The 25,492-nt window shown below is 39.3% G+C and overlaps 1 protein-coding gene across 2 annotated transcripts in view; it reads right to left on the bottom strand.

Annotated features, from left to right (window-relative positions):
- Window positions 1-25,492, bottom strand: part of camsap2a (calmodulin regulated spectrin-associated protein family, member 2a) — a 174,000-nt gene that overhangs the window by 38,243 nt on the left and 110,265 nt on the right. The window contains exons 3-7 of one of the 2 annotated variants that reach the window (XM_043699731.1): window positions 20,815-20,976; window positions 18,301-18,384; window positions 9,234-9,266; window positions 5,813-5,954; window positions 4,207-4,346 (exon numbers count right to left, since the gene is read on the bottom strand). In XM_043699731.1, the coding sequence (XP_043555666.1) occupies window positions 4,207-4,346; window positions 5,813-5,954; window positions 9,234-9,266; window positions 18,301-18,384; window positions 20,815-20,976 (561 nt within the window). The remainder of the gene's footprint in view (window positions 1-4,206; window positions 4,347-5,812; window positions 5,955-9,233; window positions 9,267-18,300; window positions 18,385-20,814; window positions 20,977-25,492) is intronic. The other variant, XM_043699732.1, reaches the window with a different exon arrangement.

Here is a 25,492-nt window from a genome sequence, read left to right on the forward strand (position 1 = left end):
CAGGCCCATCCTTCGCAACATCGGGGACAGGTAGAACCTCAGTACGTAGTGACACTTGGTGTTTGCGTACCGGGGATCCACGCACAGCTTGATGCAGCCACACACAAAGGTGGCCATCAGGGTGAGGGTGGCATTGGGTGTATTTTTTCCCCCGTTGCCCAGATCTTTATACAGTGAGTCCCTTCGGACCCGGTCCATCTTTGACCTCCATATAAACTGGAAGATGGCCCGGGTGACTGCAGCGGCACAGGTTCTGGGAATAGGCCAGACCTGTGCCACGTATAATAGCAATGACAGTGCCTCACACCTGATGACCAGGTTTTTTCCCACGATGGAGAGTGACCGTAGCTTCCATCTGCCCAGTTTCTGCCTCACTTTGCTGATATGCTCCTCCCAAGACTTGGCGCAAGCTCCAACCCCCCCGAACCAAATACCCAGCATCTTCAGGTGGTCGGTCCTGACGGTGAAGGGGATCAAGGATTGGTCGGCCCAGTTCCCGGAGAGCATGGCCTCGCTCTTGCCTCGGTTTATCTTGGCCCCCGAGGCCCGTTCGAACTGGTCATATATGCACATGAGTCTGCGCACGGACAGCGGATCCGTGCAGAAAACGGCGACGTCATCCATGTACAGGGAGGCCTTAACCTGCAGGCCCCTGCTGCCAGGAATAGTCACCCCTCTCAGGCTCGCATCCTTCCTGATGGACTCGGCAAATGGCTCTATGCAGCACACAAACAAGGCAGGAGAGAGAGGGCATCCCTGCCTGACTCCAGATCTGACTGGGAAGCTATCTGATTCCCACCCGTTGATTGAGACTGCACTGACAATGTTGGTGTAGAGCAGTCTGATCCAATTGCAGATTCCCTCCCCAAAGCCCATTTTGGAAAGAACATCTCTCATATACGTGTGTGATATCCGATGTGAGTGTTCATTATATTGGTATTAATACCTGGAGTAGTCCTTTCCTCTCAGTTGGGAAACACACAGCAACAGTGGAACATCAACATTCATCTCAATCCAGTTGACAAAAATACCTACACCAATTTGATATTCCCTCGCTACTTCACTTACTCGCTCATAGTAACTGTCAATTTCTAGTGCCCATTTTCATACATTTACAGATATGTGCAATAACTTAAAAGCCACTTGAAGAATTTAACAATTTAAATTGCAAGGCAATTTTCATTAGTCGGTTGTAGATACGAATTGCAGTGTTGCATCACCCAGTGGGCTAACACAAGCACTACAACAGCCCACAATGTCACTTGAGATTTATTATAAATCTCATTTTGTCACTTCAGCACATATAGTGGAAGTTACTGATTTGTGAAAATTTCCAATAATCCAGCTACACGGTCAAAGGTTACAAATTGGCAGTTTCCCATAGTCCTGTAATTTTATAACCTTGAAGCTCTTAATTGGTCCTTGGTGGGCCAGAGGACAGGAGGACAATCCCAAACCCTTTCAATTCTGGACATAAATGGGGGAAATTGGGAAGGTATCAAGTATCCATCCCATGACTTTCTGCCTTGTTTCAGAGCTCCCCCTCCCACAATCTCCCTGCCTGTTCTGGACAGGGAATTGGTAAGAGGGTGGTGTTAAATTACATTCAATTAATGTGGTAGATAAGGCGTGCCCTGCATTTTAAAAATACAACATGGACTCCCAGAAGACACATTAAACAAGACACCATTTGAAAAACAGCTACCAAAAGTGAGAATGCATGGAATTGGAGGCAATCCATGGCACGGACAAGGAACTGGTGGTAGGTACTGAATCAAAAAACATTAGAGAAGAAAGGAGCAATTCAGTTCTTTGTGCTGGTGTAACCATGTTTATTTCCACATCCCTCATTATGTCTGTAATCTTGAGAATTCCTCAATCTTAACTACCAATCCAATTTCCTCTTCAAATGATTAATGGCATCAGATTTGCACATTTGTGACAAATCCTTCTCGTTATTTGTTCTGTCATTCTGCATTCTGTGAAAATGTTAACATTTAAAAAATAGAGTGCTCAAAGGATAACACAGGGAATATTGGAAGAACTCAGCAGGTTTGGCAGTATCTGTGAAGACAGAATCAGAGATAATGTGAAACTCTTCATCAGAGCTGAGAGGTGTTCAAACATGTTTTTTTAAAAAATACCTGTGAAAGGCAGAAGAGTTATTGATATTGGAGAAAAAAAAAGTAAAAATGGATGTAAATATAGGTGTGAAAGGGAGAGAATTATTCCTCTCTACAAAGTACAAAATAAACAAGGCAGAAACTAGATATGGCTTTTGGAGGGTGGGTGGAAAGAGAAGAGAGAATTCAAGAAAAATGGAGAACAAACATGATACAGTCAGTTTCCCAATTTATTGAATTTAATATGAAGGCCTCTAGACTGTAAAGTGCCTAAGCAGAAAATGAGGTACTGTTCCTCGAGTTTGTGTTATGCTTCACCGGAACTCTGGAAAAAGCCCATGACTGACAGCAATGAGATTTATTGAAATAGCCAGTATCTGGAGTCAGTCCAGAGAAGATTCTTAGGTTGATCCCAGGTATGGAGGGACTATCTTAGAAGAGGATGACGATCGTAGGCCTGTACTCATTGGAGTTCAGAAGAATGATAGATACAGATGACTTTACTGAAACATTCCAGATTCTAACAGAAGTTGATGGGTGGTTGCAAAGACATTGTTTCCCGTTCTGAGAGTCCAGGACTATACAGAAAAAGGGGTCACACATTTAAAACTGAGAGAAGGAGGAATTTCATCTCAGAGGTTAGTGACTCTGTGGAATTCTTTACCACACAGGGCTGTAGAAGCTGGGTCATGAAGGATATTCAGGGCTGATATAGACAGGCGTTTAATCAGTATGCACATTAAGGGTTCTTGGAAAAAGGCAGGAAAGTGGAGTTAAGGATTATCAGATCAGTTTTGGTCACATTGAATGATGGTGCAGATTAGATGGGTTGAATGGCCTACTCTATTCCTACGTGCCGTAGTCTTGTGGACAGTATAGTTCTGGAGAGGAAATTTCAAGGCCAGGTTGGCAAAAGTGAAGAATTGTAATCCTTGTTAAATTGAATTAGAGTTGATGGCCTGTATAATTAATAACTGGTGGAATTTGATGAGCAATCATGGAAATTATCTCGATTACATTTGATATGTTATTTGTGCTACAGAGTGTTCCATCACAATCTACCACGCATATTTACCAAAGGTTAAATCTGGGTGTTAGGATACAAGTTGCACATGTATTTTAGATTGAACTACTGTTTTAATCCTTCTACAGTAACATTTACTGTTTGTTCAAAATCACAGAATCTTGTGGCTTTATTGTCTTAATAAAGCCCCTGGATCGTCCACTTCTTCTATTTTAAAGTACAGTTAGTGGTCCTGAGTCATCAATTGACATCAGTTTGCCAGTTTGAGCTGGGACTGTAAAACATCTTTTCATGTAGAGCATTCCAGATTCTAATAACACTGAATTCTTCCACCACTCCCCTGTAGATCTTTTGCCAACAATTTTAAACCTACGACCTCTATCACTGACCCACCTGCCCAGTGAACTCTGAACTCTACCCAGTATGCAAAACACTGAAAACAGATGGTAAAGCTGCTAACATTACAATGCAAGGATGCAATCAATCAATGAACATGCAGACACAAAGTGTCATATTTGTAATGAAAGATATAAGTGTTAATCTATGTTGAAAACTGTGCAAATCAAAAAACAGAATTCTTCATGCTTTCTAACTCATGTATTAATTAGATAATGTCAGCTAGATTACCCATAAACTGTTGCCCAAAATAAGGTTTAAACATGTATGTGCCAGAATCACACAAACAAGGATATCATATTAATAGATTTCAAACCAGGAGGTAAAAGTTAAATCACTGAATGTTTTGTTGAGGAAGCAGTTTGCTGCCTTTCTCAATCCTACCCCTGTCATTCCACACCCCGTGATAGAGGTGTTCCCAATGCATTTTTACTCAAATAATTAATAGCTACCACCAGTTTATTCTTGACCTTAAATAAAGTTATTAACAAATTAAAAGTGATTAACCAGACCAAAACATGTGAGACCAAATGCAATAACTGTTCTTGTTCTTAAAACTAGAATTTTAAATGATCATATAACAACTAACAATACAATTAGATCAAAGAGTTTAGAAGTCATTGGTGAAGCAAATTCAATGTACAAAATTCATGTCAGTTTTACCTTAATTGATGAAGAAGCATAGAGCATATCTTCCAGTAAAAAATGGCAGCATTGGTTCAGATAACCTTCACAGAAGTCCTGAATCAACTGCAGATTATACAGGCCATCAGCCAATGACATGGTCTCTTTCAAACATATATCTGAAGAAACAGACAACCATAGATAAGTCTTTACTTCAGCCATCCTCAGCAATGCTGTCTCCCAAGAAAAAGTAATGAAAACCGATCCACAATAAACAGGCTATAATGTTTTGCAAATGCCAGTCTAAATTAAGATGATTCCAGACATTGAAGATTCAATGTCCAGTTTTACTTAGCTACATTTGGTCTAAAGACCCAGTTAATTTTCTTGATCATATGGCATCCAGTTTCAAAAAAAGATAGGTAATGAAATTCTTTCGCTGAATTAGTTTCCATTTATTTTCTTCATAAACAGTTGGAAAGCCAACAAAAGCCCACCACTTTAAGCACATCTCAATACAGGAGAAGGATTAAAATATTGCTGAAATTAAACCAAGCTAAATGTTAAACATCCACAGCAGATGCCTTTATGGGCTGAAATCAATCATGGGGTCCAGGTACAGATAATGCCAGAGAGGTCCTAACTTATTGCAACATTTCAGGGCACAATTTAGTAAAACAATGGCTGCATCATTTTGGGTTAATTGTAGCTTCTTAATATCACGCATTAATGGACTCTTGTGGCACAGTGGTAGTATTCCTAGCCAGGCTGCATGGGTTCAACTCCCACGTTCTCCAGAGGTGTGTCATAACATCTCTGGACAGGTTGATTAGAAAATATCTGTAATTAATTAATTAGAGGAAGTCCTATGTGTTTTATGTGAAGTTGAACTAAAAGTCTCCTCAGAAAATTCAACAACACAATTGCAAAAAGAGGAAGTTTCTCTTCATTTTGCTTATTAATGTGAGAAACACTTGTGGAGACTGTGTGCTGGAGAATAAAATACTGCACCATTTCAGTTTACAAGGAAAGGAAGTCGCAAATGTTCTAGAATAAATAAGCAAACCAGTGTACCAAACTTTAAAATGGCAAAGTTGATGGTTTAAGAAGTTCTTAAACATACATGTCCTGAAATATTTTGGACTGTGATTCTGCAAGTAACAACAGAAAGACCAGCAGAACTCCCCAAGTCTTTCAAAGGCACAGCCTTGCTCTGATTAAGGAAAACTCAAATAAAACAATTAATTATTGCCATGTATTTAATCAGTTGTGTGGTTAGACAAACCCTTTGCAGCTATTTGCCAGAGAACTCAAATATTATCACACTGCCTCAAGCGGAGGTTGTTTGCTTTATACTAAAAGATCACAACATGCATGTTGTTTGAAGAGTTTACTTCAACTGGACATTTGAAGGTGGTGGTTAGCTCTCCATTTAAAAAAAACAATCTTTTGTTAGTTTGGGCCTCCCATGGGCCATTGTCTTTCTCAATGATGTTATCCAAGGTCAAACATCCTGATTAAAATATAATAATTGCGATATGATATAGAAGCAAGCTCTTTCCAGGGTGAACCTTAAATTGTTGTATTACAGGACAACAGGTTAGATTCTTTGACACAGGATCTCAGATGGAAAATGGAGTCTCACCTTCCATTCGGATAATATCGGGACAGTAAAAATGAATCAGTGCAGCTAATGCACAACCATCTGTGGTGTCCTTCAACAGATTTTCAACTGGTGAGATGCAGGGTGGCTGCTTGGGTACCATTTGATCCTTTCTGTAACGGGCCTGTCACAGAATAACAGATGCAGTCAGATGAACAAATTTATTTGCAATAAGAAAGTTAAAATGAAAAATATATCTATTTTATATGAAATAACAAGATGTTTTTGTCTCATTCACACACAAATTTTCAATTATCTGAGAACAGGCCAATTTAAATCCACTTTCTCAATATCGAGGTTTGTTTACAAAAACACACACGGTTTCAACAAATAAGAAAAAATGTTCCCATTCTGCAGGAGATACACACATTTATAGTTTGCTTTGAAGGGCACGAGCCAATTATGGACTTGGGTGTGGGGGGTTGGGCACAGTGGGCAGCCACTTGTAAGGGTTTTAAAAGAATAAACTTTTTGAACAAAAATATTCAAGTCTACACTTCACCATTCTGCCTGCTAGCTGCAGCAACCAAAGCACTGATAAAATCATTAAGATGCCAGAAGGAGCATCTCAGGCAACACAGAAACACTAGTCTATCTGTTCACTGTGAAGACAGAATAATAAGTATTGAAAATGTCTGTACAAGAAGCACAGTTTCACTGGTATCAGCATCACCAAATTATTTCAACCAGATAGAATTTAACTACGAATATGTATCTTGCAATCCTGCAACAAAAAGCTGAAATTAATAATGGATCACTTGCATTAATCTAGTAGTAGCCCATCCAGTTGGTCATTAGAGTGGACTATCAAACAAAATGTGGGGTCATGTAATGACTTTCCTTTATAAGAGTGACATGAGTGGATTCTGAAATAAAAATGGTGAGCCCTCCAAAATTCTGATGATGGCACTGAGTCACTTGCGTGTGAATCTGAAGAGCTGTTATCTAATTACTTCAGATTTCCAGCATCCTCACTGGACTGCACAGATTAATTTCAGGGCCAGATCTGTGCAGCCAAATGCTATTAGAAGACTGGCAGGATTTCTCAGATTGGCTTGCAATGGCCTGTGGAGGATAGTTTCAGTCAACTAATAAACCGTGAGGAATGGTTCATGAGGAGCACTGTTTTGCTACTTTTCCCCAAGAGTGGTGCAAATGTGTCTGAGAGGTGGAAGTGGCTATGGTATGCAAACTAATGAGTATTCACATTATAAGCTGAATGCTGAAATGAATTAGAAGTCTTGCCAACAATATTGTTGGTCAGCTAACAGTTCCATTACCTGCAAATGCATCCATAATAATCTGAGCGCCGACACATTTTGGGTAAACTGATGAAGTGAGTCACAACTCTTACTTCATTGGAAGTGATTTGAAACAAAATCTATACAAAGAAGCCAGAGTTGCATATCCAAAACCTGAGTAAGAAAGCCTAACTGGAAAAACCTTAATTTTAGAAATCATCAAATGCAACCAAATAGTTGTAAATGAACTCTTGATGTCAAGAAATGATGATTACTTTGAGATCAATATATTGTTAATAGACAGATGACATTTTAAAGTCTAATTTTCCACATTGTTCAATATCAAAAACATTAAGTAACCAGGTTCTGAAGATTTAGAATTCTCATGGAACTCTACATATTATGTTTCAATCTTCAGTAGAGGTAGCACTGCAAGCTGAATCGGCCAGCAAACTACTCATCAATGTATCTCTAACCACTTTGCTCACATTGCCATTATAATTGATTCCAAAACTTAAAAATATTTAAGAATATTAACAACATACACTTACATATTCTAAGGAAGAAATTAAAATATCAAGGAAAACCAAGAACATCAGGGATGTGGGACATTTCTGACTTCTTGCTCAATGCTACCTAGTTTCCACTTAACTCCATCTTTAATGTCCTCCCACCATGTTAAATTAATTGGCTGCTTAAGGGGCACAATTGGGTGTGGGTAGGTGTGGTTCTCTAGGTCTCACTTGTATCCCAAAACTGAAGATAGGTCAGGAAAGGCTGAACCGCCAGCTGGAAGACGTTTTAGACTCCCTTGCCTGTAAATCCATTGGCAGGGGACCCACAAAAGTTTACAAATGAAATAATCTACACATAAGATACCAAATTTGTCATATTTAATTCTCATCTGACTTCGCTCCAAAAGCATTATCTTCAATGCATATTATTTATTGTTGAATTAAGTTGATTAAAGTTGTGTAAATAAATCCAACAATGATTTTTTTGATAAGTTTGCCTTGTGATGCAACAGCAACTTGTGCAGACAAGGTACCTGGAAATATTTTGTTTGTGTATTCACGAAGCAATTTTTCACCCAATAAAATAAACAGGGAGAAAATAGACTGGTCAAAGTGAAAAAGCAAAACTGCCCAGCTACAATTTCTGTTGCAGGTTGTCCTGAATCAGCCAATTTCAGCCAGAGTTCTAATATAGTCTAAAACCCAGTCCCCAGGAAGGGAGATGCAAAAACACAATACTCTTTAAAAGAAAGTGATACCATTCACACCTGTCCAAAGATCCTATGACACGTTTTGAAGAATTGGGCAACTTTGCCTGAATCACAGCTAACATTACTCTCAAACAGATAACCTGGTAATTTCTCTTACTTCTGTTTGGGGGATTTGGCCGTGCACAAATTCATTGTCACTTGTATTTGAATTATAATAGCAATGACATTTCAAAAGTATTTAATTGTCTATGAAGCATTTTGGGATGTGTAAAGTATTTAAAAGCAAGTTTGTCCTTTTCCTATTTGCAATGGGAACTTCCTATGGAAAGTAACTACTCTGAAATTGCGCAACCTGACTGTTATATTGTCTTTCTTGGACAAATTACTCAAGTTGGAATCAGCCTCAGCTACAAACCTAGGCTTGGACACTATGTTTTTGTTCAGAGCTGTGATACTGTGGGCCAAGTTGGACTTGCATAATCGGAGTAGGTGCAGTGCATTTTAATAGAACTGGAAATAGGCTTATAATGTCCCAGAATTTCAAATTGTTGTCTGACTTATTAAAAATTGAAACAGTCATGGTCATGTTCCTCGGACAAATGATCTTGCATTACTATCCAGCCCATTGCACACAAAACATACACTCAATATTAACTTTCAGCTTGTTAAATTCTTTACATTTCTTGGATAAACTAAGGCAATTCCTTAAAAAGAAAATACTCTATGCTAAGGGATGCATGCAGATGTGAACGAAAAACAAAAGTGGCTCATTTAAAAATGAATGGACAGCAGACATGAGTGTTAATGCCAGAAAATGAAATGACATCACAGCAGAGTAAAACAATACCACGTTAATCGGCATAAGTTAGTACTACTACACTGAGAATAACAAACTGTCCACAAATACAATGGGTCACTAGTCATTGAATTAACTTACAGGAACCAGTTTCCAATACCATTTGGTAGGAGACTTCAGAGGAAGCAGCACCAAGGAGAGAGAAAGGATTGAAGCGATGAGATAAAAAAGAAAAGTCACAATTTTGTCAAGATCACATGCAATACTTCAAAATCTTCTACTGTCCTTTAATTTTCAATCTCTAATTTTAGGAAAAAGACATAAAATGTCTTCAGACTATGGGAAACATTGGGCTGAATTTTGTGGTCAGCAGCAGAGGTATTAGCATGACCTTCAAGAAAGCTGCCACCAAAGATCTAATAAGCTCTGTGGCATGGTTTTACATTTCTCTGATGGACATTTAATCCTAGTGCCAAGTCAAGGCCATGCAGCAGCAGTGATGTCAACAACCATGGTAAATAGCCAAAAACATTGCACAATGCAAACCAGCAAGTTAAAAGCACCTAATGTCCACCACTTCTAACTAAACTTTTCACACAGCAAAATAATTCATCAGGACTGAATTAAAACAACATTACTGAAGTATAAATAAATTTGGAGGCTATTCTAAAATGAATTGTGCAGTATTTTTAAAGTAGGTACATTTTTTAGCAACTTAGTGCACCTCATTCAACATGGACAGTATTTATATAGTACACCATTAAAAACCCAACCGCACTTCATTCACCAAAAAGTAACTTTTTCAAAGATATTCCACCGTTAGATGACAGTGGTCAAAGCAGAAGTTGTCAACAACTTATAATGTTTCCCACAGATTGGAATCTGGGGTTACTGAAGCAGCACAACTTTAAGAGAAACATAGAATCGACGATAGCAAGTTCTGGCCTTCTGTGTAACTCTGTGCATGTGCAACTGCAGAAATTGCTGACAATACCATCATTGCCCCTGCAAACGCTTGACTTATTTTGGTGTTTTCCATTCTGAGTACATCAGTCTCAGAAATAATATTCTTTCTCAATGCAATATGATTGAAGTAGAGCTATGCAGCAAGAAATGGTGACAGTTTACAAATTGTAAAATATTTTTCAGTTGCATCCGAGGACTTTTACAAATAGAATTTAAACATCATCATGTGAAAATCCCTGCCTTGAACAGAATTGAAAATGTGAAGCACCCAGAATACTTAGTTCCAAAAATTATTCTCCAGACTGTAAAAAAACTCAACTACACTAACATTTCTTTTTCCCTGAGAGACCTCCTTTAATGGCTCCTAAAAGAATTATTTGACAACAACATACAGGCCAAGCAAAATAAGCCATTTTGAAACCATTGCCATTAGGTTCCAAATTTGGTCCTTTCCAAAATCAATTCTTTTAAACTGCTGCATGGCGTATGTAAAAAGGTATGATATAGAGCTGCTCTGTAAAAGGCTGATCATTTTCTACACCATAATATCGTTGTCTGCTATACCGCTGCACAGTCATTCACAGCTTGACTTATAAAAGTTATGTTCTGGAAAAACCACAGTTTTGGAGGCTGTCAAAATGTCTCAATATGGAACATCGCTTTTATAGGAAAGGAGAAGAATGTGTGTTTTTCTCCAAACTTCATGGCCAACTCAGGAAGGCAATATCTTGAAAATGTGAGGGTTGTAAGCAGTTTATTAATTATGGAGAAAATGGGTATTCCACTTTGTTATGCCCAAGTAGAATTCCACTCCTTAATATAAACCATTTATAATGTTCCAAAAACATTGTAATATTATTAGCATTACATGTGTGACAGGCTTAAAATGTACATTAATAAATTGCCACACCTGCAAGGTTTTATAAGATATCATACCTTAAACTTCAAATTCAAGGTAAAATGGTGATGTAACCTTCTACTAGCTGTGTCTGGCAATAAACCAATGTGACCAGCTTGCCACAGGAGAAGGTCAAGTCCCAGTAAAACCTAAGTGCCAGATCCAGCTTAAAAAAAGGAAAAGCTGTTGGCCTGTTTTGACACAGAGGCTTTGGACAGAGAGAGAGAGAGCATGAAGAACAGTTTTTTGCAGACAGGTAGAATGTGGGTAGGAGTATATACTCTGGTTGAAGAAATGAAACCTCAGAAAATTAAGGTCGCAGGAAGATTTGTCCGAGCAATGCCAGGAAATGAAATCACTGGAGTAGGCCTTGTTGCAAAGTATCAGTTCTGGAGTTCTGTGAAGATTGAAGGTAATAGCTTTCAACAGAAATTGGATGTCATGACTCGGTGATTCACGGTGAACCAAGCCCAAATGATTGCTGGGAATAACTTTGGACTGGTTCCTCTTAAGACTAAGATTCTGCAGTGAGTATTATGTAACACACAAATGCAGCATTGGGTTTTCAGTCATGTTAGGACATTATGGAGAAATTAATCTAATGTATTAGTTGTTCATAAAGTAATGTTTTGTTGATGTTGATTTCAGTTTGTTTGTTTGAATAAAAATCTTATAAAGTGAAATCTTGTGTTATTATTTTTGTCAGCCAGAAGTTCAAATGTCTTTTGTTTTAAAAGAATTATTCATCTCTGTTGCCATCATAACAAATGTCAGCTATTGACGATCAGCTACTCAGACATTGGTTGTTAGTCTCAAGTAACCGATCATAAGGACAAGAATCAACAATTCGAACATTGCTTCACTATAAATTAATCCTGAAGAAGGGCTCATGCCCGAAACGTCGATTCTCCTGCTCCTTGGATGCTGCCTGACCTGCTGCGCTCTTCCAGCAACACATTTTCAGTTCTGATCTCCAGCATCTGCAGTCCTCACTTTCTCCTATATTATAAATATGTACTTAATTTAAATTTTCTTCACAATATCAATTACCTTAAAACCTACCGCATACATGAGAACGATATTCTATAAGCAACATTCTTTGATAATATAACCTTTAACTGTTGTTCAAATGCTTTAAACATAATCTGGAGACAAATAATACACCTCTCCCATACAGAAGAGGGAAAATATATATCTGAGGACCAACTCTTCATTGAATTTATTAATTGAAACATTGCCAGTCAGCAGTTCAGGCTGTGAGGTGAGAGAGTGTGGAATATTGAAGAATATGGAAAACATTTCTTACAGTTCCTTAAGAAGCCAGTGAAATATGTGAATACAAACCAGATGTGACTACCCAAGGTATTAAGAAAATAGAATTTTCAGTTTTTCTCTACAGTTACACTATTTTCTCGAAATGTTCGTGATACATGTAATAAAGCAGAATCAATGTACAGTTTTGGCTGTTCACTTACTATCCCATAAGCCTTCTCAAGGCAGCTGTTTATCAAAACCACCAGCTAACAGTGAAGGAAAATAAACTGCATCAAGAGCATCTATGTTGGCCTGTTCAGTAGTAACAGAATGACTATGACTGTAGCCAAATTTCAGCAGCCACAACTCTCTCTTGTGGTTATGAAAAGACATACATCAAAGGAGATAAGACAGATTTCAGCAATGCAAAAACATTGTAAATTCAAAACTGACAGTGAGTGCGATTAACAACATTGCTTCACATGACCTGTCACCACTTTCCAAAAATATTTAAGAACGTACACTACTTGAATGATAGGAGACTCTGACAGATTTGTCAACTACTTACTGATCCCAGTTGTGGGAAATTTATTGATGAATCTTAACCAATGAAAAATATTTCCAGCATTAGCCTTAATTGTGAAGATATCCAATTATCATCAGGCAGAGAAATTACCCGGAAATTGCTGGCTTCTTTCTTCAATACCTTTACAGGATTCAGGTCTGGTCTAAAACTTTGAAGACATGCAAGAAATTCAAGATTTCACTTTAAGTCACAGAATACTTTAAAACTACCAGCTGCTTTGCTTCTCCTTTCAAATATAATCTGTCTGATTCCACAATCTTCTTTGATTTGTGCAGCAAGTTATGTCATTGTACATTCTATAAAATTAGCCATGCCAAGCTACTGAAAAACTCATTCCTGGCAAGTACCAACTAGAAAGAGCATTGTGGCAAATTCTGTTTGACAGAATACCAACTGGAGCAAATTAACCACAAACAGTTGTGCACTATTTGATTTTAAATTGTTCACACTTTGGGAAGATACCTACAGAAAATGCATGGAGTAAGCAGAGAGTACAGTAAGCAATCCTGTGCCAGTATCATAGATGACCTATCCATTCTGTCAGTACGTGTGATATCAGCCAAAACAGTTACAAGTAGTTAAAACAACTTGAAATGATAACTCATGTAGTTTCCAGGAATAAGCAGAAATCAAACAGTGTGAAACAACTCCTATATTTGTTACCTATCTTGGGAAATTATTAGGCTTCTTGACTGAGACAATTAATCATTGCTGTTGGTAAAATTTAATGCGTTATCACAACTGTTCATCATATATGACCAAGGAATAATTGTATTTTTAGAAATCTAACACATTGACTGAATTTAGACATCTGTGAAGGAATTAAAACATATTTTGCTCCAAAAGGTGAACAGGGAAACGTCCTTTTGCAATCAAAGTAGTGGCTACCCTGGATTATTCTACACTTGCATACATGAAATTGACAACTGAACAAAGATCAAAGAACAGTATAGCACAGAAACAGGCCCTTGACCCACCAAGCCGGCACCCAACACATGATGCCTTTCTAAACTAAAATCCTTTTGCTCTCGATGCTGTCCATATCACTCTACTCTCTGCTTATTCATTTATCTGTTAAGTTGTCTCTTAAATATCGCTTTTGTAATGGCATCCGCCACCACCTCTGGCAGCACATTCCAGGTACTCTCTATCCATTAAATAAAACATGCCTCTCATATCTCCTTTAAACTTAGCCCCTTTTCCATTAAACATATGTCCCTAGTAATTGACATTTCTACCCTGGTAAAAAGACTCCGACTATCCATTCTATCCACCCTCCCATCATTTTGAAAACTTCTATAAAGTCACAGCTCTTCATTTGACGGTCAAGTGAAAACAGACCAATTTGTCTAATCTCTCCTCATGCCATACAGACAATTCCTCTTATCCCTCTAGCAGTGATTTCTTTGGATTAACTCACCACATTAGGGTGGTTATCAAGTTGCAGGCGGGTTCATCAGCTAAGGTTTTAATGCGACATTTCATCGATCATGACGATTGCTTTCATTAAGTCCATCGTTGCAAGGGCTTTTAGTCATGGCAATCATGGCTGTTTTCAGATAGGTCTCAAAGCTCAGAGGAAAATTTCTCTCCACTACAAGGCAGAAACCTGCCCATTCCTCAAATTTGGTCCTTATTCTTTCTCAAGGTGTTGTCTCGAAAACCCCTTTTGTCCTTACTGTCATTGTAGAAAGAATGAATTTGGATGTCAGGTGCACAAATGTAGAAAGAAAATATTTGTGTTTTGGCTCCATATCATTAGATGTTTACTACTTCACGTTTTAAAAACAAAGTTGTATGCCAATAGAAAGTGCATAACAGCAAGTGCGGGCATCTCTGATAAGTTTTATAGATGTCTCACAGCCCGACATGAAACGGCAACTCATTACTCATCGACCACAACCATAACCTTTTGCAGGATTTTGAACCTTTGACAAGTAGAGTGAGCAAAGTATCTAGGGATGGGATTTTCCCACTTTCAGTTCAGGTCTTTTATCAAGACAGATACATGGCATCCAGTCGGTCACAGCTTGGAGCCACTTCGCTCAGATGATCTTCTGTTCTTCATCGAACTAATTATGCAACTGAGCTCTTGGACGCTTTTCTTGCGGGATCGTATGGTTGGAGAGGTGCAAGTGCTCACCACGGCTGGGATCTTTGGCCATTCATTCCACTGGAGCCGTATTTAAAGCTCAGCTTCACAGTACTTCAGAAGCTTCAATCCAAGAACCGCACCTCACAACTTAGTGCACAAAAATATCATGGAGGATACAGCATAGAGGAAAGATGAGCTTGCTTCCTGCTTTGTGGACCAGGACCTGAAGGTCTTGGTAGATTAGGGGGTGAAGGTGGCAATCATGCAGTCATACAGCACGGAAACAGACCCTTTGGTCCAAACAATCCATGCTGAACGTAATCCCAAACATTAACTAGTCCCATCTGCCTGATCCTGGCCCATATCCCGCAAACCATTTCTATTCATGCACTTATCCAAATATCTTTTAAATGATGCAATTGTACCCACATCCACCACTTCCTCAGGAAGTTCATTCCATGTGATACCTCCTCCATATAAAACATTTGCCCAGTGTTTTTTAAATCTTACTCTTCTCAGCTTTAAAATGTGCCCCCTAGTCACATCGTTGGGAAAAGACAACTAACATTAACTCTATCTATAACACTCATGATTTTATAAAAACCTGTGAGGTCCTTCTTCTGTCACACTACTACAGCAAGTCAAGCTGGCCCAATGCTGTCTCCCAGGAGAAACTGGAGGACCAACAGTGCAGAAAGGAAGTGAATAACTGTCTGTTCTCCCAAAGGTTAGGTGCTACCATTTTCTCTCTGCTATCTCACACATGTCAAGCCACCAATTGACTCCACTAGATACACGTCTCACCGAGGCTCATGGAGCATAACTATTGCATGCAAGTCCATTCAACAGCTGACCCACCTCAACCTTCCAAACTACTAACCCTTTCTGCTCTCTTTACTTGCTACCTCTCATTCTCACTTCACCAGGTCCTCACCAACATCCATCACACTCAATTCCTCTCTTTGCCTCATAGCAGGAAACACTGGTGCAATCCCTGGACTTTTGTCTTTCAGCATCCTGAATGATCTACCTCTAATTCTTGGACTGGTTGCACTGACCATGGCCAAATCCCTGGACGACAAGGACACAGATAGAATTAGAATTAGAATCCCTATAGTGTGGAAACAGGCCATTCGGTCCTGCAAGTCCACACTCACTCTCCAAAGAGTAACCCACCAGATCCATTCCCCTACCCTGTTATCCTATATTTATCCCTGACCAACACATCGCTGAACAATATGGGCAATTTAGCATGGCCAGTTCAGCTAACTTGCACATCTTTGGACTGTGAGAGGAAACCTGAGCACCTGAAGGAAACCCAGACACAGGGAGAAAACGCAAACGCCACACGGACAGTCACCCAAGGTTGGAATTTAATCTGGGCCCCTTGGCGCTGTGAGGTAACAGAGCTAACCACTGAGCCACCATGCCACCCCATGACTCTGGTGGGACCAAGCCCCTTGACTAAACGTGGCATCACTACCTAACTGACCATAATTCCCCACCAACCCACCCTTTGACTTTTGCACAAGGCCATCTGAATGCAGCACATACAATGTGTTTGCCATATATACTGCTGGGGACAAGCTGCAGGTGTGATGCTGCCATAGCATTGTGCTACACATGCTCACTCTTGATTTTTTCACTAAGACAAGCTGCATGACTTTCCCTAAAATGAAATATGAGCCAGAGGCAGACAGTTTGTTACTGAGACTGAAGATCGTATATGTTATGAAAGTAAACTGAAAGCCATGAATTGCATCTTTTGCAGATGCATGAGATACATGTGTGTTCCTGCACAAGGCAACCTGACAGCAGCATGTAAGTCATAGATATCCCTGAGTTTCAAATAAAACATTAAAAAGTTGAAGTGGTACATGAGCTGAGGGCACGTTGTTTTAAATATGCAGTTTGATGACAGCTGAGACAAGTATTTGGCAGATTCGCACACTGAATTGCATTTGGTAATTTGCATAGTGTGGGAAGGAGAGGGACATATAAAGAGGAGCAATTGGGACTTGAAAGAGATGCAAGTGCACAGAATTATGGTAGCTGCTGCTCAATGCTGAGATTTTGACCTTGCTGTTTAAGGCTGGGGGACGATCACAAAAAGCTTTTCTTGACATCAAGATTCTGATTTTTTCTTTCACTCCATATTTTCCTGCTCAACATTGGAGCCCCCCAGGGGTGAGTACTCAGCCCCCTACTGTACTCACTGTTTACCCATGACTGCGTTGCCAAGTACCAGACTAATGCTATTTCCAAGTTCGTTGATGACACCACCATAGTTGGTCAAATCTCAGATGGTGACGAAACAGATTACAGACGGGAGGTGGCAGACCTGGAAAAATGGTGCACTGAGAACAACCTAATTCTCAATGCCGGCAAAACCAAGGAACTCATTATTGACTTTTGGTGGGATGTTATTCATGACCCCCATCACATTAACAGCACGGAGGTGGAACGAGTAGAGAGTGTCAAGCTCCTGGGAGTGGTCATCCACAACAAGCTTTCTTGGAGTCTTCATGTGGATGCACTGGTTACAAAGGCCCAGCAATGTTTCATTCCTCAGGCAGCTGAGAAAATTTGGCATGGTGGTGAAAACCATTGCCAACTTTTATAGGTGCACCATTGAGAGCATTGTCTGGATGTATCACTACCTGGTATAGGCAACTGTACTATTCAAGATCGGAGATGGACAAAGGCCAACGTCCCATCTATTGAATCCATCTACCAGTCCCGCTGTCAAGGAAAGGCCGCCAGCATTCTCAAAGATCCATCCCATCCTGGCAATGTTTTCTACAACCTCTAACATCAGGGAGAAAGTACAGAAGCCTGAACATGCACCAGCCAGTTTCAAAACAGTTTCTACCCTACTGTTGTTAGAATACTGAATGGACTCTCAAACTCTCAGCACTTGCCTGTACCTGTGTTTTGTTTTTTGCCGCTGTTTACCTATTATTTAATTAGCTATGCTACTTAACTCTTGTGATCTGCCTATATTGCTCACAAGACAAAGCTTTTCACTGTGCCTCGGTACACACTACTGTAAGTTCAATTCAATTTAATTCAATTTTCTCACCCCACCAAGTCTGGAAAATTGCACCCATGTAATTTTAAGACAATGATCCCAGTTAATGTCCATTGCCTACAAACAATTAAACATAGTTAATATGTGACACGCAAGTGTATTTTATGCAGCTCAGTATGCAGGTTCTCTCTTATGGTTCTACATACTTCCTGCAAACATTTATAATGACTTTAAAGTGAAAGATAAATTTTCAAACTTCACCAGTCAAGGACCACATAGAAAGAATTCGGTTGAAAGCTGGGGTTTTCTTGGCACTTGGATATTACAGTTATCCTTAAGTCGTCAAAGATAATTAAGAAAATTTCAACCAGCTCCTACCCTTTGACTTCCAGGTGTTTCTGCCCCTTGTGGTCGCCTTTGCTTCTGCTCCTGACTGACTATTTCCTTCAAATGTTCATTTACCTGAATCAATTACAAAACAAAGATTTAAGATTGTTATTAAATGCAAGTATCATTTGCTCTGCTTATTTTAAAACTCAGACCAATTACATTATTGATCAATGGTTTAATAGCTACTTAAAATATCACAGCTGGAAATGAAACGTTGTGTGAAAGTTTCAACATATACTAATAGTTCTTATTGCATTTTGTACATTACATAATCTGGCTGACAGAGATTTATACCTTTAATTCATCAACATTTCTGGGCAAATACCAAAAGTAATATTTCAGTAAGGAGAGACGGTGAGACAGAGATGGATGGAGAGGATAACCATTAATTTTCATACATTATCAAAGTAGTTGTAGTTATTCAAATACAGAACATCCTTTTGTTTTTGGAATGTTTTGGTGAGTGGACAACACAAAGGTTTATGTAGCCTTCTTAAAATGGCTGTGTTACTGCAGAAACACTTTAGACCTAAAGCAAATGTTCCCGGAAATACACCAAATACCACATTTCTATCTGAATTCTAGTTTCAATTACAGACATGGTGTTGCAAGGTTTCTTTTGGCCTGGAGTCAAATATACCCAAAGTGAAACAACACTGCCATCCTTTCGCTGCAATCTCTTCAGATGGTGAAAAGGGGATAGCTATGAGCTGGTCAAATTATTGATAGTACATCATAATCGAATGAGCTCTGGAATCAGTGGATAAACAGCAATGCTGGAGCTACCCCCCTCTTTATAGAAAGAAATAACATGGCATTGAAGAGAGACAGTGACATGTTAAGAATCTTTTGGGCATTTATAAAATGATGTGGCTATTGCATAACAGCACAATTCACATCATAATAGAGCTGCGTCAGAGAACTGACTACAAGTTAAAATCTCAAACGATTGGTACATTTTCTAAGAATGATCAAATGTCATTACAGGGCATGTCAACAACAAATCATTCTGCAATGTTTCTCAGGATATTTGACTGCAAGGAGTTGGAATGCTGAATGTATCATTACAGACATATTTAAATATTGTATTCTTTTGGACATGGAACCCTGTTGGAAGCAGCCTGGAAAAGTTAAAAAGAAATGCTTTTCTCTAATCTTGCCCACAAAATAATAAACTGCCATTTGGAAGTTAAAAAAAAAAGTGTGACATTTAAGAAAAAGGACTTTCTTTGCCAAAGCCATCCACTTTCAATGCTTTGGGAAAATTCACAAGAATATCACTGTAATGGGAACAACATTTTGTAATATTTTATGCATGAGAAGAAAATGCTGATTGATTGCCAAGTGGAATCTAATTAGAAGAAACGTTTCCATGGAGACCGCTTTGTTTAAATTTAAAACAGACAGGATGAGTCTGCTTCGTCAAGACATTGCCCTGAGGAATGAACCAGTGATTAGTTGCTGCCCATTTTGTTCAGTTGAAACAGGTGCGTGTTCTGTAAAGAACTAGACGATGTGTATTTACATATTCAGCACTCCATACACACAAAGGAGCCATGCTCAACTGACAAGGGTAAATTAGTTGTCAGCATAATTCTTAGCACACTCAGGATTACTTAGTGAATGTTCCACAAGAGAACAACATCAGAATGTTGTTTCCCTTTACATTGGCATTTTTGTGAATTATTTTAATCTGTTAAAGACAAAAAGCTTTGACCAAATGTAGTTATTTTCAGCAATATGTCAGTAGTAAATATTGAAAACTGCACAAATTGCTCAAGGTTGTGATGGTCTTTCAATGAGCTTGTTAGCTTTAACACAACAGTGGAACATGCAAAGTTCGCATGTTGCTCGACATTCATTTGTACGGTGTATTTAACAAACTTTTCACTTTTGTGTTCAAGTTATTTACATCTCAGTAACAACTGGAACATACTAAGGGGTTGGAGTGAGCAGAAAGCATTCAGCTGGAGGGAAAGGGAAAGGATAGGTGACAAATGAAGAGAGTTGGGAGAAGAGCGTGGAAATGTGATGAGGGTGTGTGCATGAGTTGAGAGTCAGAGCTGGACTCATCTTTGAAGGTTCTACTGCTGAAATGATTGAATGTATATCTCCAGGTTTACACATGAAAAACTGTCACTTGTCTGAATTACACTGCAAAAGCACCGGAACCATACATCAGCATTATTTCTTCACTTTTGAAGGAATGGTGAATGGGAGAAAAAGTTGAATGACAAAATTCGAGAAAGAAATGCCAAGTGGCGCTGATTAGCTCAGTTGGCTGGATAGCTGGTTTGTGATGCAGAGTGACATCAACAGTGTGGAATCAATTCCCACAATGATTGAGGTTACCATGAAGAACTCCCCTGCTCAACCTCTGCCCTCACCACAAGTCACTGAGCTCTAATGATCTGGTAAGACTCTGGCAACTTTACCTTTAGATTATCACAGACTCCCCTCAAACCACACTTGTTTCAGTTCACTGGATTGGAGATACTCTACCTTATTTATCCAGCATACAATGGCATCTTCAATGTCATATGGTAGCTCTGTGGCTGGGAAGAAGTTTGTGAACTGCTGGACACATGAGACCACTTTCCCGATACTGATCATTTCCACAGTGTAGGCCATCATCAGGGTGTCAATCATAGCCAGGTGGGCAGTCTGCGAACAGAAAAGATTGAGAGTATTCTTCAGTCAATGTCACAGCTCAATGGAAGGCTTAGACTTGGAAATTTTGGCATGTACATTTTTAAGGACCTTACTGTTACAACAGGAACAGCCCACATTTCAAATGGGCAGGTCTGAGAAACCACAGCGTTTGGGCCTTAGACATCACTGCAATTTGAACAGCACTGCACTAGACATAGAACATGTTAGGCCCCAATTTGCATACACGTTATTGGGATGAATCATAGGAGACTTAAGAAGGAATAGAGGAGTCTCAGATTCCAAGATCAGGGTTCACTGGGGATCAGGTGGAAAGATCACAGACATTGGAACTAATGTTTATGGTTCTGGAATGTTGTCAGAGATACCAGAACCAGGAAGGAGGAGATTACAATAAGTACTTATTTGCTTTTACACATTACACTAGCAATGGCTGCCTCAAGAGGAAGCAACGTTGCTGTCAAAATCTTAAATTGATAGGATGCTGCTTTTTGCATTTGCAAATGTTCTAATACCCAATGAAGATATACTTTGAGGGTACCTCTTCCTTGCCCTTCACCAAAATGTGGTAGGACTGTGTGCATGCACATCAGATACCATTTTGGTCTTCAAACTGCAGCTTCAGTGCTACTGGTCCAAATGTCACATCCAGGGAGTGTATGAAAGCTGAAACATCAGAAGGTTAACCATTTCTCCATAGTCATATTTTAAAGTTTCTGGTGCAAAACTTGGCCTAATTTTAGGAATGCCTTTACAAATTTTTCTAAGAATATAACTTATGACATCTCAAATTCTAAATGTCATACAGACTTAAAATTTATTTCCTGCTGGTTTTAATACTGACAGATTGCTAGCAATGATGCTAAGTCAATGTATTTGAGCAACTTGCTTTCCAATCATGTCAAATAAAATTTAATCAAAACCTCTAATGTTCCAGTCTCCGCGGATACCAAATCTCTCAAAGAGAGATGAATTTCATCTAATGGAAATGAACTGAAAGACAAGTTTCCACTTTTCAAGACTTGTAACAAATAAACCACAATCAACATATTTTTATTAATAGGCAACTAGTAGATCAAACCAAAAAAAAATTATGCAATGGCAATGCAACCAAAATTTATCTTGCAAAACACTAACTTTATACCATCATCCAACAAGTATTAACATAGGGATCAATCACAAAGTCATTTTCAGGTTTCCAGCATGCCAGGTCAAAACCTGCCCAGATCTTTGACAATCTTTCCAATCTAACTAAGGTTTTGGATCTGATTATCACCAGAAAAACCATACTTCAGCAACTCTTATTCCTTTCTTCTTTTGAACAGAAAATGAAACCTTAAAAGCAACCTGCTCGTTCTTTAACAAACCAGTTTTCCCGGTTTGATGGCAGGGATCATTCCCCTGACAATTAGCAGCATCCTTTTCTGTTCTGTGAAATACTCAATGGCATTAAACAAGTGCTCAACTGATATATCAATTGTTTCCATTGGAGTATTTCACCAATCCCCATGGCTATCTCAAGTTACATGGGTACTTCGGATTTCCAGTGATTACAATTATACATTTCATTCCAGAAATCATTGTAGTACTTTTGCTATATGTACATGTAAGTAGTCCTGTTGAGTAGTTTCACCAGCTTGACATCTCACATTTCAGAATGCCTGTGCTTCGCCTAACACACCCTCTTACACTCTTCATTGAGCCAATGTTGCTCACTGGTTTGATCGCAATGGTACAGTGGGGGATATGATGGGACATGAAGTTGCAGATTATGGTTGGGTCTAATCCTGATGGCCTATGTTTCCTTCACTGCATGGCCCCCAAGGTCCACTTGCAGCTGTGACTTCCACACTCCAGCACATTGATCAAGACCTCCAAACAGATGCAAGGCTGCGGGAACTTTATTGATGGCCCACAATGACTCATGGATACCCAGTCTCAAATTGTACCAAATTGGTCCAGTCTAGCATGATGGACGTACTGCACCACACAATGGAGGGTATCTTTAATGTAAACTTGGGATTTGATCTCCAGATGAACTGTGTGGTGGTCATTCCCACCAACACACCAATGGAAAGGTGCACCGGCATCAGATTAGTGAGGATGAGGCTAAGTATGTTTTCCCTATTGTTGGTTTCTTCACCACCTGCTGCAGACCCAGTCTAGCAGCCATGTCCTTTAGAAACCTGCCAGCTTGGTAGATAGTACTGCCACTACGCCAGTCCTGGCGGTGGGCATTGAAATCCACCAGTTAGAGTCCATTCTGCATCTTCACTACCTTCCGTGCTTCTTTCAAGTGGTGTTCGACATAGAAAAGAACTGGTTCAGAATTGGGAAGGGGGATTGTAAATGGAAATCAGCCTGTTGTTCTCTTGCCCAAGTTTGACTTGAGACCACAAGACTTCATGGGGTCCAGAGTCAACATTAAGGTCTCCCAAGGTAACTCTCTGCAGACTATATCCTAATGTGCCTCCAGCTCTACTGGGTTCTGCCAGTGGGACAGGGATGGTGTTGTCTTGGATATTGTGTATCAGACATGTTTCCATGAGTGTGACCATGCCAATTGACACATCTGTCTGACACCTCTACTAATTTTCACACTTACAGGAGCTTCCATATGTTACTAAGGAGGACTCTGCAGGGTTGACAGGGCTGAGTTTGCCATTGTTATTTCCAGTGCCTAGGTTGACACCAGGTGGTCCATCTGATTTCATTCCATTTTGAGACTTCGTGCTTTGATACAGATGAGTGACTTACTGGCCTTTTCAGGGGACAGTTAAGTGTCAACACACATCATTGCTGTGTAAAACAACCAATCCTTACTTAAAAGGACAACAGTGAACTAATTGGAATTTAATGACAATCAATGATAATTTTATGGACGTCATTAGACTTTCTGCCATGTCCCCAAAGCATTACCTGGGTCTCAATACCACTACATCTTTGTTTTGCCCATTGGAACAAATATAGTCAGTGGGCTCTGTCTGATCAGATTTGAGATTTGAAAAGGAGCATACAAGTTTTCTTGGAGTTCTGGCTGACTTTCACAACTCAAACTATACCTCCAAATACAGATGTGCCTGGAATTTCCTGGAAATTTGACATAACCACAGACCGAGAACAGATTTTAGGAAGATTTTGTTCCCTGAAAATTTGTGTGTTACTAGTTATTGTTTGATCATTTGTGCCCCTTCTGGGACTTATTGACCGAAACGGTCAAGCACTCATTTATGTATATTACCTCCACACAAAGACCAGCTTGTGGGACCTTTGTGCACTTACCCCGTGCAGTAATGCGCTGCTTTAGATTTGGGCCTTAGGTGGAGTGACGCCTGGAGTTACTGATTTGCTGTTACTGACATTTGGTCGGTACATCCTCCAAACTGGTCTGACCACCAATAGACAAAATGAGTGATGTTTATAAAACTTGCTTTTATTGGGCCCTGCATAATCCTTAACCTTAGACCCATCAAACTTTGGATCTTCGCTTTCTCACATGCTCAGAAATATACAACCCGCTTGGCATTCCCAGTGAGCATATCTCTGTCACACACAATAACAAGACAGAGAATTGTACAGTAGAAACAGGAGGTTTTGAGATTGAAGAGTCACAACAGAGACGGCAGCCAATTAACTATACACTGAAAGGTGGCACTGTTTTTACATGTGCTTTGCATAAGTTTGTTTTAAAAATCCTGACATAGATCGAGGATCCACATGAAATTTTAATATTTATATATGCAAGATGGGTGTCAAGTAAAACAGAAGTTTCACTATTTTCAAGTTGGATTGAGATTGTATTCTGGCTGGGTTTATTCCTCTCAGAGTTTTGTACATTGACCGAGGTTATATATTTCTTTCCAACGCCACCACCCCACACCACACTCCCCGGTTACACATACCTCCTCAATTTATTCTTAATGAAAAATAAAGAACTTCTGACTGTGTAGGAGTTTTGGTCATGGTCACAGGGCAAACCATAAATACTATACGATAATGTATTGTAGTATGCATTTTCTACCACTAGAGGGTTAACACTTACATATACTGTCTCAAGTTTAAAATCACACAGCACCAGGTTTAATTGGAAGCACACGAGCTTTCAGAGCATCGCTCCTTCATCAGGTGGTAGTGGAGGGCTCAATCCTAACACAGAATTTATAGTAAAAATTTACAGTGATGTAACTGAAATTATACATTAAAAAATTGATTGTTAAGCCTTTCATCTGTTAGAATACAGTGATAGCTTCACATCTTTCATGTGTAAATCACAAAACCTTTTTTTTAAAAAAGGTTGCATTCTCGGGTTAGCTGTTAACAATGGTGGTAGCTAGACAATATGTTGAAGGTGTTGGCCCCCTGTGTTCTCTGTCTACGCAATGATGTTTAGATTGATTCTAACCTAAAAAGTGAGATAACTGAGTTCTACATGAATGCATGCAGTTTTGAGCAAAGTACAATGTAACCCTGCAAGTACAAATTCACCCCACAAAATATATGTGTGCATGTG

This window comes from Chiloscyllium plagiosum, chromosome 11 (assembly GCF_004010195.1).
Source record: "Chiloscyllium plagiosum isolate BGI_BamShark_2017 chromosome 11, ASM401019v2, whole genome shotgun sequence".
NCBI lineage: Eukaryota > Metazoa > Chordata > Chondrichthyes > Orectolobiformes > Hemiscylliidae > Chiloscyllium > Chiloscyllium plagiosum.